General features: G+C 41.9%; 1 protein-coding gene across 1 annotated transcript in view; it reads right to left on the reverse strand.

Annotated features, from left to right (window-relative positions):
* LOC124607197 (diuretic hormone receptor-like) overlaps nucleotides 1-14415 on the reverse strand; it is a 575756-nt gene that overhangs the window by 92460 nt on the left and 468881 nt on the right. Inside the window, exons 7-9 of the mRNA XM_047139420.1 lie at nucleotides 9574-9654; nucleotides 6683-6753; nucleotides 2964-3092 (exon numbers count right to left, since the gene is read on the reverse strand). Of these exons, the coding sequence (XP_046995376.1) occupies nucleotides 2964-3092; nucleotides 6683-6753; nucleotides 9574-9654 (281 nt within the window). The remainder of the gene's footprint in view (nucleotides 1-2963; nucleotides 3093-6682; nucleotides 6754-9573; nucleotides 9655-14415) is intronic.

Consider the following 14415-nt stretch of genomic DNA (forward strand, 5'->3'; position numbering starts at 1 on the left):
CTGTTAATCAGTAAGAATTCATAATAGCAGATTCCAGTGGAAGATGCAATTCTCGTTAGTACTTACATGCCCAGCTGCTAGTTAACAGTTTTAGAAACTCAATTTGTCTGCTGAGCTGAGCGAGCGAACGAGTTCCGGACTACCTTCCTGACGTACGCGCCGCGGCCTGTCTTTCTCGTGGGCCTCGACCTTAATGCTGATGGCATAGTGGAGTTGCACACAATCCAGGGTGTCCCACAAAGGGGTTTACACTTTTTGAACTTTCATAATTCCCACTCAAAAAAATTGTGAATTTTTAACTCACATACATCGCCACGACATTACTGATCACGTTTTACTGATTAAGACGTTCAAAACGTCCTCCATCAGCAGCATACAGATGTGTACGGTTGCTGTTGGAGTGGATTCACAGGCAGTCACAGTGGCCTCTCTCACGTCGAACAGCGTTCGTTTCTTCTTAGCATTGACGGTGTCCTTCAGAGTTCCCCACAGAGAGATGTCTAACGGCGTCAGATTGGTAGATCTGGGTGAAAACTCGACACCTCCTCATCGGTCTATGCGTCTCTCAGCAAATGTTTAATCCAGAAATTGCCACACGCCACGATGGTAATGTGATGCTGCACTGTCTTGTTGGACAACAAAAATAATCTTCATTGCAGTACAGTTCGTTCCTGCAACATGGTAAGGTACTTTACACCTGTCGCTGTTTCTTAAAAAATGTATACTACTACAAGTCTTCTGACAGAAAGAAGACACGACACTGACAACACAGGAAGACTAACAGGTCGTTCTTCCGTAACTTCTGGCTTATCTCTTGCACACAGTTACGGTAATTGTTGGTTCCATTCAATTTAAACATCGACTCATCAGATCAAATCATGACATCCGTCAGCTGTTCTATATTGCAAACCCATTTACAAAATTCGAGGTGCCTTTCCGGCTCATTGTCATTCCCCGCGTGAAGCAACCCGCTTTGCTTGTTTCAAACTGTCGGTGAAAATTTACTTACATCTGACACGGCGCAGCTTGGCCGTATGGAATTCTTCGGGGATCTTGTGAAAATTTGTACCACTGCGTCCACCCCTCTTTCACCCGCTACCACTTTCCTCCCGTCACACTGTTCGTTCTTCAGATCACACACAGCTAAAACCCTCAGAAATTAGTCACCTAATTTAATTTTTGTCACGGGTGGCAGAAGTCACATACACTACTGGCCATCAAAAGTGCTACGCTAAGAAGAAATGCAGATGAGAAACGGGTATTCATTGGACAAATATATTATTCTAGAACAGACAAGTGATTACATTTTCATGCAATTTGGGTCATTAGATTCTGAGAAATCAGTACCCAGAACAACGACCTCTGGCCGTAATAACGGCCTCGATAGGCCTGGGCATTGAGTCAAACAGAGCTTGGATGGCGTGTAATGGCACAGCTCCCCATGCAGCTTCAACACGATACCACAGTTCATCAAGACTCGTGACTGGCGTATTGTGACGAGCCAGTTGCTCGGCCACCATTGACCAGACGTTTTCAATTGGTGAGAGATCTGGAGAATGTGCTGGCCAGGGCAGCAGTCGAAGATTTTCTGTATCCAGAAAGGCCCGTACAGAACCTGCAACATGCGGTCGTGCATTATCCTGCTGAAATGTAGGGTATCGCAGGGATCGAATGAACGGTAGAGCCACGGGTCGTAACACATCTGAAATGTAACGTCGACTGTTCAAAGTGCCGTCAATGCGAACAAGAGGTGACCGAGACTTGTAACCAATGGCACCCCATACCATCACGCCGAGTGATACGCCAGTATGGCGATGGCGAATACACGCTTCCAATGTGCGTTCACCGAGATGTCGCCAAACACGGATGCGACCATCATGATGCTGTAAACACAACCTGGATTCATCCGAAAAAATGACGTTTTGCTATTCGCTCACCCAGGTTCGTCGTTGAGTGCACCATCGCAGGCGCTCCTGTCTGTGATGCAGCGTCAAGGGTAACGGCAGCCATGGTCTCCGAGCTGATAGTCCATGCTGCTGCAAATGTCGTCGAACTGTTCGTGGAGATGGTTGTTGTCTTGCAAACATCCCAGTCTCTGTTGACTCAGCGATAGCGACGTGGCTGCACGATCCGTTACAGCCAAATGGATAAGGTGCGTCATCTCGACTGCTAGTGATACGAGGCCGTTGGGATCCAGTACGGCGTTTCGTATTACCCTCCTGAACCCACCGATTCCATATTCTGCTAACAGTCATTGGATCTCGACCAACGCGAGCAGCAATGTCGCGATACGATAAACCGCAATCGCGATAGGCTACAATCCTACCTCTATCAAAGTTGGAAACGTGATGGTACGCATTTCTCCTCCTTACACGAGGCATCACAACAACGTTTCACCAGGCAACGCCGGTCAACTTCTGTTTGTGTATGAGAAATCGGTTGGAAACTTTCCTCATGTCAGCACGTTGTAGGCGTCACCACCTTGTGTGAATGCTCTTCCTGTCGGTTAAATTTCGCTTCTGTAGCACGTCATCTTCGTGGTGTAGCAATTTTAATGGCCAACAGTGTAATTCCGTTGTCGTCACAAGTGACGGAAACACGGTATCCAACTCTGGCTGCCATCGTCCCTTTACATCTTTTGGGTTCTCACATATGCAATAACACTTAAATCCACTTTCGTTGGTCCAAGGACACGTTTTCTGCCACCGTGTTATTTCTGTGTTGTTACCGACAGTTGAAAGTAAACAAACTAAAGACTTGACAAACTAACCATGAGAGCACCTTATAATCAGAAGTGGATCAGTTTATATTAATACCCCCTCAGCTATTAAAGTTCAAACAGCGTAAACTCCTTTTTGAGACATTCTGCCTGTCTCCAACTTAGTGTTCATTTCTTTGGACACGGCAAGGGCCCCGTGATATGAATGTGTCAGTCAGAGGAGGCAGGAGCAGCGGCCACTCACCCACATAATCCTGGCGAGGAAGCCGAGGTTCGCGAACAGCACGAGCATGATGGGGCCCATGTGGATCGAGTCGTACGCGTCAACGTCCATCCACGGGCAGTGCAGGCGCAGCGGTTCGGCGCTCGCCACCTGTCACACAGACAAACCATGAGCGGACGTGTCTCCGCCAACTGTCGCCCCCTCCCCTCGTCCTGTCTCTTTATACCTCTCCTCCTTCCTTACTATTTTTTTCTCTCCCACCCGCACATTCCCCTCCTTGCCCTCCTTTCCTAGCCCAGCTATACTGAACATAAACACACGTAGGGTAAAAAATTAACAAAAGGTGTATATGCAGTATTTTAACGTAATGACAGAAGCGATCATCTGTTTACTGTAACTGTAGTTTCTCATTACGGTGAAGATTTGTATTAAGTATCCATCTGCGCCGTTAGGCAATCTGATAAAACCATCCGGACACCTGTTACTGGACATTGACATGGTTCTGTCCAACTTCCGCCTTTTTCACGGCTTCAACTCTGCTGGGGACGCTTTTAATGATGTGTCTAAATGACAGTGGACGAATGCTAGCCCATTCTTCCTCAAAAGGTGAAACGAGAGATGGCAGTGATGTTGAGCGCTGGGGTCTGGTCAGGCCAATCCATTTGAAGAAAGTCATTGTCCACAAATCATTGCCTCAAAGGTGCTACTTCATAACATGTGTACACTGCCATGATGAAATAATCATTGTCTTTCTACTGCTGCTGTACTGGACTCCGTATCCAATGCTGAAAAATATGTTCATTTCTTACTGCATTTAGCATCCTCTTAAGTGTAAATTATGGGACCACACCCTAACCACGTAAAACATCCCCATGCCAGTCTTTCACTGTCCACTCCAAATCAGAGGCTTTTCCAGTCGTTCACTGTTCAGTGAGGTCGCTGTTTACACCACCGCTAGCGTCGCTTGATACAGACTGCATAAATACGTGGTTGATGATTAACTGCTACAACATTCGATGCCATTATGTGAACTCCATATACACATTTATTGACGTAGCCGGACTTACCTTTTTTTTTTTTTTTTTTTCAACCACACTCCGCAATTCTCGATAGTCTCTGTTCACCAGTACATGAGTTTTGGTTTATCAGTGGTGTTTCCCTTTCGTTTCCTCTTCACAACGACTTGGGCAGCTTCAGAAGGATTAAGTGTCCCTGATGGATTTGTTACTTAGCTGACATCCAATGACTATACCACGTCCGAAATCACTGACCTCTTTTGACCGTCCGATTTTCCCGTTACTGCTCTCATCTATCCGTCAGTTACAAACTACGTAGGGAGCCCGGGTACTTCTGATGAGATAGTAAATGTGAAGTAACATAAACACCTCTCGCCTTTAGTGTCGGCTGATTGTTGAAGCGTACATAGGTAACGTACATGTAAGCCAGCTGCTGATTTGTGGTATAGCTTGCAATAAAATGAGCTAAAATGCTGTACTGTAAACATAAACGTACAAACTGCTCTCGGTACATGGTTATATATATTATTTATTACTACCCGCGAAGGAAGTAGTACCTAGCACACATTCCATTTACAGCAATTTACAGATTGACAGAGCCTGAAAATGACAATGCAAACTCTGTTTAGGTTTGCTACACTGTGTTGCCTTACCATTCCTTTTCATGAATGACGACCAGTTTCAATCTTCGTTGAAGATCATCTTCAGGGCTGACTCCGAAAAATGCAGTGTGTCAACAGCTCTGTTATTCACTCGGAACCAGCCAACGCAAATAACCGAGTGAAGGGCCCACATGTCTAACCATAAAGTCAAAGAAGTGCACCAGATGTAATGTTTGCCAATATACTCCTAGCTCCATAGCTAGAGACATTGTCAGGTGAAGTGTAAAAATTAGGCAAAAGAAATAATCAGTATTCTGTTAAACAAATATCTGTAATAGTTGTATGTGAAACTAAGTATAAATATACATTAATTTAAAATATCCACGGGTGTACTGCCGGTCTACAGTGTCCAACGGGCACAATATTTCGGCGATCATACATGTCGCCATCATCAGGTGAACTGCCGGACAGAGCTCCTGTGAACGTGCCGGTACGGAGATCCGTACGCTATGGCTGCTCAGGGGGAACTGGGTTCGGTCGCGGCGGCGGCCGATTTAAATACCCTCCGCCCGCGGCGCACTCCCTCCGCCGTCCGCGTCCCGCGCCACGGTCGCGCGGTGGAACAGATTGCTACGGCGTCTGAGATGACGTCGGTGTGATGGCTCTGTCCGCCGTGGTCGTCAGAACTATACGTTTGCTCGATTTACTCTTGATTAACCCAATCGCTGGTTCCCAAGCAGTCCGTCAGTTCACCTGATGATGGTGACATATATGATCGCCGAAATATTGTGCCCGTTGGGCGCTGTAGACCGGCAGTACACCCGTGGATATTTTGATTATCAAATACGCCAGGAGAAACTCAAGAATCACATGCATTAATTTCTTTCAGACAGCTTTTTCACAAAGGGACATTCGCAGTCACATTGATGAAAATTTTCAGTTGCTTGTAAATAAAGAAGTAGAAAGCCAATAAGCATGAAAACTTCTTCTGCTTAAGAACAGCAATAATCTCGTCCACAAAACTAACATCATTCCGTCATTATTGGCGAAATATTACGTAATTTGTCTGCTTAAAGATTCGATCATTCGGAGTAACAGTGTAGATTCTATGGCAAACACTAAAATCTACTGTAGTAGGAAAATTTACCGTGCGCTCTTGATTTTCTGAGTGGTGTGACTGAAATTTACAGTAAACAGCATCCAGAGAAGTCCAGTATGTAAAATACCTGCAGTTTTTAAATATTCACTTTCCCCTTCCCCTCCACACACCACTGGATGTAAGGAACCGATGACTTCCGTATGCAGAATGTGTAGTCTTGAACAATTCAATCAGTGTCATGAATGGTGTCTGTATACTTTACCTGTAGAATATTATTATAATGTCGATGCCTTCGAATTATTCATTAACGTTTACAGCACCAATCAGGATTCAAGTGGTAGACATGTTGGTACCAAAAATTAGGTACATTTGAGATGATAGAATTGTACATGATCTCTCAGTCTGACAATTTAACACGACATAAAGTCTTCTCGCGTAACATCGCAGCCCTCTAAATGCCGTGATGCATAACCGTGAAGGTTCTCGAGGTTTATCCTCTAACCGAGTCCCAAAATGTAGAATAAAATGTAACCAACGACATCACAGGCATTTATTGACGGTGACTTGTAGAGCTGCATCAAACATAGGCAATAAAATACAGCTTCAATAACAGTGCTGCCCTAATTGCTCTGCACTCGCATGTTTTATCTAATGGAGCCTCTGAGGATTGCACTTGAAATTGTTTCATTATTCCGCTCAAATGAGGTTAACTCTGTGCACGAAACTGTACGGTCCGTTAAAGTGGCAGACATCCCATGTCGTAGTCTCCAGAGAAATAATTACAAGATTCACTTAAGGAGATTTCCAGAAAGCCTACCTTTCAATGGGTAGGCAATAATTTGACTACTAATTAGAGGCCAGTGCCTCTAATCATTTAGCCACGTTTCTGGGTAGGCCATGTAGCAGTCTGCCACTAAACCCAACTGAAAAATTTTCGTACCACATTGCAATTAAATACTTAAGCCATAGTGAGATTTGGGGAGGTCCACAAACAGCAGTACAGCTGCTGTCTCGAATACTCACCGTGGGGTCTCCAGTTCCCGTTGTGAGTCCTTTCGCGATGCCCCAAGCGGTTATGAACACTAGTGGCACCCCTGGAAAAGAGAACATTTCTGATAGCTTTGATTGTCCCATTACATTGTACAGCGAAACCTGTGTGGTAATGATGGCTAAATTTTAGATCGTAGTTTCTCTGGTAGTAACGACTTAAGGAAAACACAGACATCAAATTGTACGAAGATGATCACTGTGCAAAATACGAAACATAAACGATTGACAAAGAATCGTAGCACAGTATGAACTATAAAAATTTCATTATGTTCGGTTTCTACTAGTTAATATTAAACTTCTACACCATCACGATTTGCAGTGACGTTTTCTTCGGCTATAATGTTCCAAATCAGCTGACAGAGGTAACACTTTAATGAGGTCAGATCTGCACTCCAAGACTGTTTATGTCTAGACAGCGACTGACTCCATATCAGTAGACTGTGTTTACACGTGACGTTTAACAATAACGAACTATTCTGATCATTACTTGCTGTAAATAATATAGTCATTTTCTTGTTAATCAAGTGTATTGGTAATAATTGATTTTGGACAGAGAAAGTCATACCGTATCAGACTTCAATAATCTTAATAAACAGCTTCTTCGTATAGAAGCCTGCCTTCTGACGGCATAATGTTTAGGCAAATTTAAGTGAAGGTATTCCACAACCATGAATGTTTCACAAAATGTGCTTTCGTCCCTTTTGATGAAAACCTAAGTTCTTCAGCCGGAATACTTTTACCTCCATTTGTTTTCTGTGTCTCAAGGCTATTATAGACAATTTTACATTTTCTGATGTTATACTCGGAAGTGATCAAGATTACAGTTGTCGGTGGAATCATTTTATAGTGAGTTTACGAACCTACTTGTATAATAATGCATAGCCAAACTTTTCCCAACCAAAAAGGGTAACAGCAATGGTCAAGTTGTTCGCTATGGGTTCTACTGTATTCGACCTCTACAAAATTGTGAGGGATTTATTATTTTTTTATTTTTATTTATTTTTTTGCAGCATTTGTCTACACATTCCATCAGCTGCAGATTCTCTACATATTTGCCAGACGGACTTAGATTTTAGATGTAACGTGGTACCAACTTACCAACATCCTCGTCTTAGAAGTGATTTTCGTCAAATCCCTTCTCTGGTATGCCAAAATACTGCGTTCATAGCCAGCGGTTTATGTAAGCAAACATATTAAAATCACAAATGTGTTCGAGATCCATGGAGGGCTATCGAAAGTTTCCATCGAAAATCCACCTGAGCGTCTTCGTTGTGTTTGCAATGTGCAACCGAGAATTGTCATGAAGAAGGTATCACAAGACAGTTACATTATTTTGGCTGCACGAAATCAGGCGACATAGCTCAACAGACTTACCTACTTGGCGGGAGACAGTATTTTGTAGGCCTCTTAAACCGCCTACTATGCTTTCACAACTGCAAAGTGCGACGTAACGCAATGGAGACATTGCGCAACATGTCTATGGAAAACTTTCCTGGATTTTCACTGATGTTTCAATTTCGCGACATTTCTAGCCTCTCAACTCTACCACACAATTAATGTCCCTTCTCGAAATTTCATAATTCAACATTTACAATTATATTAATACTGTAACTCCTCCACTACTCGATCACCGACCTGTTCTTAGCACAGTGGAGATGCATTCGGGAGGATGACGGTTCAAATTTGCATCTGGCCATCCACATGTGATTTCCCTAAAACGCTTAACACAAATGACAGGACGGTTCCTTTGAAAAGGGCAAGGACAGTTTCTTTCCCCATCCTTTGGTAACATGACCTTGTGCTCCGTTTCTAAAGATCCCGTTGTCAGTCGGACGCTATACTCTATCTTCCTCCCTTCCATTCACTTGATCAAGCAAATGAGGAAGTAATGCTCATTTAGGTCTATCAACACACTTTCAGATTATCCGATGACTGCGTAATACACACAAAGAGATCATTGTTGTACCAAACATCCGAAATTATTTCAACAGTAGGTAAGTTGAAAAGCAACTAAGACAGCAAAAGTAACCAATAAAAAATTTACGAAACTGACTAATGCAGGAACAACAATATGCATCTTTGAGAATGAATTTAGCCTAGATACTGTGTAGAGCACCAAATAGTCAGAGATCCGTCAAGGAAGGTAATGAGAGCTACCTAGAACGTTATAAAACTTACTTACTTGGCGTCCTTAGCCGAAAATAGTTACGAAATCTAATGATACTATATAAACTTCTGGACAGCGCTGTAGTCAGGAAAATTAAAGAAACTTTCAGAAATGATTCGTTACAACGAAATCTACACGCGATATTTGAGTGTTGAACAAAGAGCGTGGTGGTTTGAAAGCTATAAGCGAGCACACTAACATTCTTAAAACGGAACTCTCAGTTTGGCTACTGATGTAATCAATTTGAAATTTAAATTGCACCTGTAGCTAAAAACCATATTTTTTCTCAGAATACCATTGAACATCTTCTAAAACAGGTAGGATAAAGCAGAAAAATGTTTATTCTTTAAAATACAGACTATATTAGACTCAAAATATACAGTACATTCCGTACATCCAGCCATTCAGTGACAGAAATGATTTCGGTTACTTTCATGGACCTCAAGTTCTAATAAATGAAGAAATTACAAAGAAAATTAGAGCGTTTCTAAAAGTTCTCCCTCGTTATTGCTATTACTACCAATATTACGTTGTTTCAAATACGTTGCAGGACAAATGTATGACTATTTCCTCGTTATGAACTAAATTATTTTGATTCGAAATTTATGGCAAAATTTAATATTACCATTCAGTCGAATCACAGAAAACAGAAAACCTTTATCACGAATAATACGTCTGTGTATTGAAGACTACTCACCCCATCCAATGAGAATGTAAGCACGCATCTGCATAAGCTTCCCCGTAAACGTTTGCACCACCAGCATGTACAAATAAAGTCCTGGAAGCAGAACATTAGTGGTCTGAAATTAACAATGTGATTACCGGCACAGATACAAATATCAAAGTGATCGTAAAATGTAGTAAAATTAAAAAAAAGTTCTTGTTATTTATTCTCATGACAGTGTCCAGTTACACTGAACAGATATACAACAGACATATAACCTCTACATATACGTATAAATAAAATATAAATAAAGTTCAGTAGGCATTGATACAATGCAGACTAACAGTTTCACAGCAACATAGTAATGCCGTCGCAGTTTGACTTCAGTTTAACTGAGAATACGAATACTTACTCTCGTGCTCGCAGTACGGCGATATTAGTTCCGAGCAGATGTTAAAGCGTTGATGCCACAGGTGAGATGATGCTTCCACTGGGAGAAGGATACATCGTAACTGCTGTCTGTCTCTAGTCTACAAGCTAAGGTTATTTGCTTCACTTCTCGTACATCATAAGTTTGACTTACAGGGTGTTTCAAAAATGACCGGTATATTTGAAACGGCAATAAAAACTAAACGAGCAGCGATAGAAATACACCGTTTGTTGCAATATGCTTGGGACAACAGTACATTTTCCGGCAGAAAAACTTTCGAAATTACAGTAGTTACAATTTTCAACAACAGATGGCGCTGCAAGTGATGTGAAAGATATAGAAGACAACGCAGTCTGTGGGTGCGTCATTCTGTACGTCGTCTTTCTGCTGTAAGCATGTGCTGTTCACAACGTGCAAGTGTGCTGTAGACAACATGGTTTATTCCTTAGAACAGAGGATTTTTCTGGTGTTGGAATTCCACCGCCTAGAACACAGTGTTGTTGCAACAAGGCGAAGTTTTCAACGGAGGTTTAAGGTAACCAAAGGACCGAAAAGCGATACAATAAAGGATCTGTTTGAAAAATTTCAACGGACTGGGAACGTGACGGATGAACGTGCTGGAAAGGTAGGGCGACCGCGTACGGCAACCACAGAGGGCAACGCGCAGCTAGTGCAGCAGGTGATCCAAAAGCGGCCTCGGGTTTCCATTCGCCGTGTTGCAGCTGCGGTCCAAATGACGCCAACGTCCACGTATCGTCTCATGCGCCAGAGTTTACACCTCTATCCATACAAAATTCAAACGCGGCAACCCCTCAGCGCCGCTACCATTGCTGCACGAAAGACATTCGCTAACGATATAGTGCACAGGATTGATGACGGCGATATGCATGTGGGCAGCATTTGGTTTACTGACGAAGCTTATTTTTACCTGGACGGCTTCGTCAATAAACAGAACTGGCGCATATGGGGAACCGAAAAGCCCCATGTTGCAGTCCCATCGTCCCTGCATCCTCAAAAAGTACTGGTCTGGGCCGCCATTTCTTCCAAAGGAATCATTGGCCCATTTTTCAGATCCGAAACGATTACTGCATCACGCTATCTGGACATTCTTCCTGAATTTGTGGCGGTACAAACTGCCTTAGACGACACTGCGAACACCTCGTGGTTTATGCAAGATGGTGCCCGGCCACGTCGCACGGCCGACGTCTTTAATTTCCTGAATGAATATTTCGATGATCGTGTGATTGCTTTGGACTATCCGAAACATACTGGAGGCGGCGTGGATTGGCCTCTCTATTCGCCAGACATGAACCCCTGTGACTTCTTTCTGTGGGGACACTTGAAAGACCAGGTGTACCGCCAGAATCCAGAAACAATTGGACAGCTGAAGCAGTACATCTCATCTGCATGTGAAGCCATTCCGCCAGACACGTTGTCAAAGGTTTTGGGTAATTTCATTCAGAGACTACGCCATATTATCGCTACGCATGGTGGATATGTGGAAAATATCGTACTAAAGAGTTTCCCAGACCGCAGCGCCATCTGTTGTTGAAAATTGTAATTACTTTAATTTCGAAAGTTTGTCTGCCTGAAAATGTACTGTTGTCCCAAGCATATTGCAACAAACGGTGTATTTCTATCGCTGCTCGTTTAGTTTTTATTGCCGTTTCAAATATACCGATCATTTTTGAAACACCCTGTATGTGACATAATGTAACGTAGTTGTCAGAGAACAGGGAGTATGACTAATGTAAGTACTAGAAGAAACATGACGAAATTGTTGCCGCTTAACTTTTACTCCAGTTAAACTATCGTAGGGCCCATAAATTACAAATAGTCCGCCAATAATTTTCTAGGGAAGATTTTTCGCGTGTTCGGTGGTGGGTTCAGAATGAACCAAAAAAAGATTTCAAGGATTCAAGTATATGAAGAACAATAAAGCTGCAAACTAGGAACAGTTATGATCAGAACAAATTAAAATGGCTGGACCTTGAAACGCGTACGTATTCAGTATCAGCGATGGCGAGGCATGACCGAATCTCTGAACAGAGAGTTGTTTATCGTTGCTAGTCTGCGCTTGACTGCGCGAGAGTGCAGTTCCGAGTTGGACGCTGTTGCGTCTTGGACGCAGTCGCGAGTCGGAGTTATGTGTGAGGAGCCGGCGGGCGTCGACATGGGTCTCTGGTCAAGGTTCGGCACGAGGTATATTGTTAAATAAGGTAATGAAGCAGCATTGCGCACATCTGATAACGTAATGTATGTTAATTGTAATTAATTTGTTCAAGAAATGCTCCAATAATAATTTTGTTTTCAAAGCAATCTTTTTTAAGAAAAGAATCATTCCAATTGAAACAATATTTCCTATGCTTTTCATCCCAGAATCAATTTATCAGATTAGTTATTGCACAGGGCCTAAGGTCAGCGATGCTGCCCTATTATTGTGGGTTTAATGATTAATGTTCATTTCTCAATTTTTGTGTCAAGTTTACATTGGGCGATTATTTTTCAATATTTTTGTAGCGAAGTTACAGTCACTTTTATTTCAATTTAACGATGTTTTGTGGGAGCTCAACACATTTCCTTCCATTCCCATTAAGAGTTAATTATTGTCATTTCAAATATTTGTGGGGCCGCTACACTTGGTTCTATTCAATTCTTTTCATTTTCATATTTTTACGGGGAGGTTACCTTTTACAGCACGATGTCCAATTCACATTTAAAATATTTTCATTCATTAATTTTTGTGGGGAGGTTACACTTGGCAACATCCGGACCAGGATCGTATTTCTTTGAGAATCTTCTGAAAAGTAGTCAGATATCTGCTCTTATTAACTAAAATATAATTAGCATTTGGCGCAACGCTTTTAGTAATTTTATGACTTTCTTTTCACAGATCATCGGCAATTCGTTGCTCTCTGTTGTATTTGTGTTTGTTGCTTTTTGAATTGTGCGTATTTCCTTTGTGAACTATTGTGACTAGTGTAAAAATGCCGCGAAAGACTATTAATAGTGCATCGCGAGGTATAATGGGTGAAATAACTGAATTAAACAACTTCACCGATAATGCTTGTGACACACAGTGTAATGATGACAATCCTGCGTTCACTGACAATCAGTGCATTCCAACCACTAAGAATGATGTAGATCTTAATGATGAACAAGCGAACTTAATTGTGTCCTCTGTTACTTTGACTACAATTGATGACGGGGGGTGCTCTATTGCAATAAGCGCTGCCCAGATTAACACACCTGGTTTGCAGGATTTACGTGACGAACAGACAAATTTTTCTAATGAAAATGAACAGTGTATCCGAAAGTACGACGGATTCATTTAATTCGGAGGTAGTGACTAAAAGTGCGCATCCGACGGGCAAACTTTTTGGTGAATCACAGAATGACCAAATGGTCACACAAAACGTGACGATTGCAGGTACATCATCAAACAAAACAGTGAATAGAGTAGGTAATAATGACTTGGATCAAATTATGGCAATATTGCTACAACAACTTATTGAAAATTTCAAACAACAGAATGAAAGACAAGACAAAAATCACAAACAACTTAGTGAACAGGTCAGACAACAGAGTGAAGATAACAAACAAGATAACGAAAATCTCAAACAATACTTTAATGAAAAATTAGACAACAATTCCAGACAGCTTAGTGAACAGATTAGAGCCGTTGCCGCACAGTATCATGATACTAAGGAAGAGTTACACGAGGAAATTGAGGCTTGTGCTAGGAAAAGTAGCGAAGAAATTAGATCTGTTGCTCAAGAATTAAGGGATATGCAAACAGCTACAATAGAAACACTTTGAGAGGAAATTAATACAGTCGGTAACAATGCTCTGAAAAAGCTACACAATTACGCGACGAGTTTAAACTAATTACAGCAGAACTTTCACGCACAGTGGATGCAAAGATAGACGCAAAATTCGACCAACAGAACACTCAGATTGACGAACGTTTTAATCACCACAGGCAAAACAGTGATACGCGTTTCTGCAAATTTATACAGGATCAAAATAAAGTAAAACGACAAGCAATGGAAACTCTCACAGCACAGAGACAAGAAGACAAACGTAAATTGTTCGCAATACGTAGACAGCAATATTGCTACAGTGTCCGACGAAATTAATACCATCAAACAGTTGAACACAGAATTACGTGATGAAACTTCTGATCTTAAATCAAAAACAGATACACACACAGTAGATATTCAAACAGTGACCGACAGACTCGAACAATTAGAACTAACACAGGATTCCGATGACAGCAAAGCTGACGTTAAAAAACTGAATGAAACCACACGCAAATTACAAAAACAGATTAATGCTTCTGACAGTGAAAACGATGACCATGCAAAAATACTGACTGAAAAATGTGATGAATTGGCCAGTCGTATTGACGTTATAGAAAATAATAATGACAGCAAATCAGACGA

This window comes from Schistocerca americana, chromosome 3, assembly GCF_021461395.2.
Source record: "Schistocerca americana isolate TAMUIC-IGC-003095 chromosome 3, iqSchAmer2.1, whole genome shotgun sequence".
Classification (NCBI taxonomy): domain Eukaryota; kingdom Metazoa; phylum Arthropoda; class Insecta; order Orthoptera; family Acrididae; genus Schistocerca; species Schistocerca americana.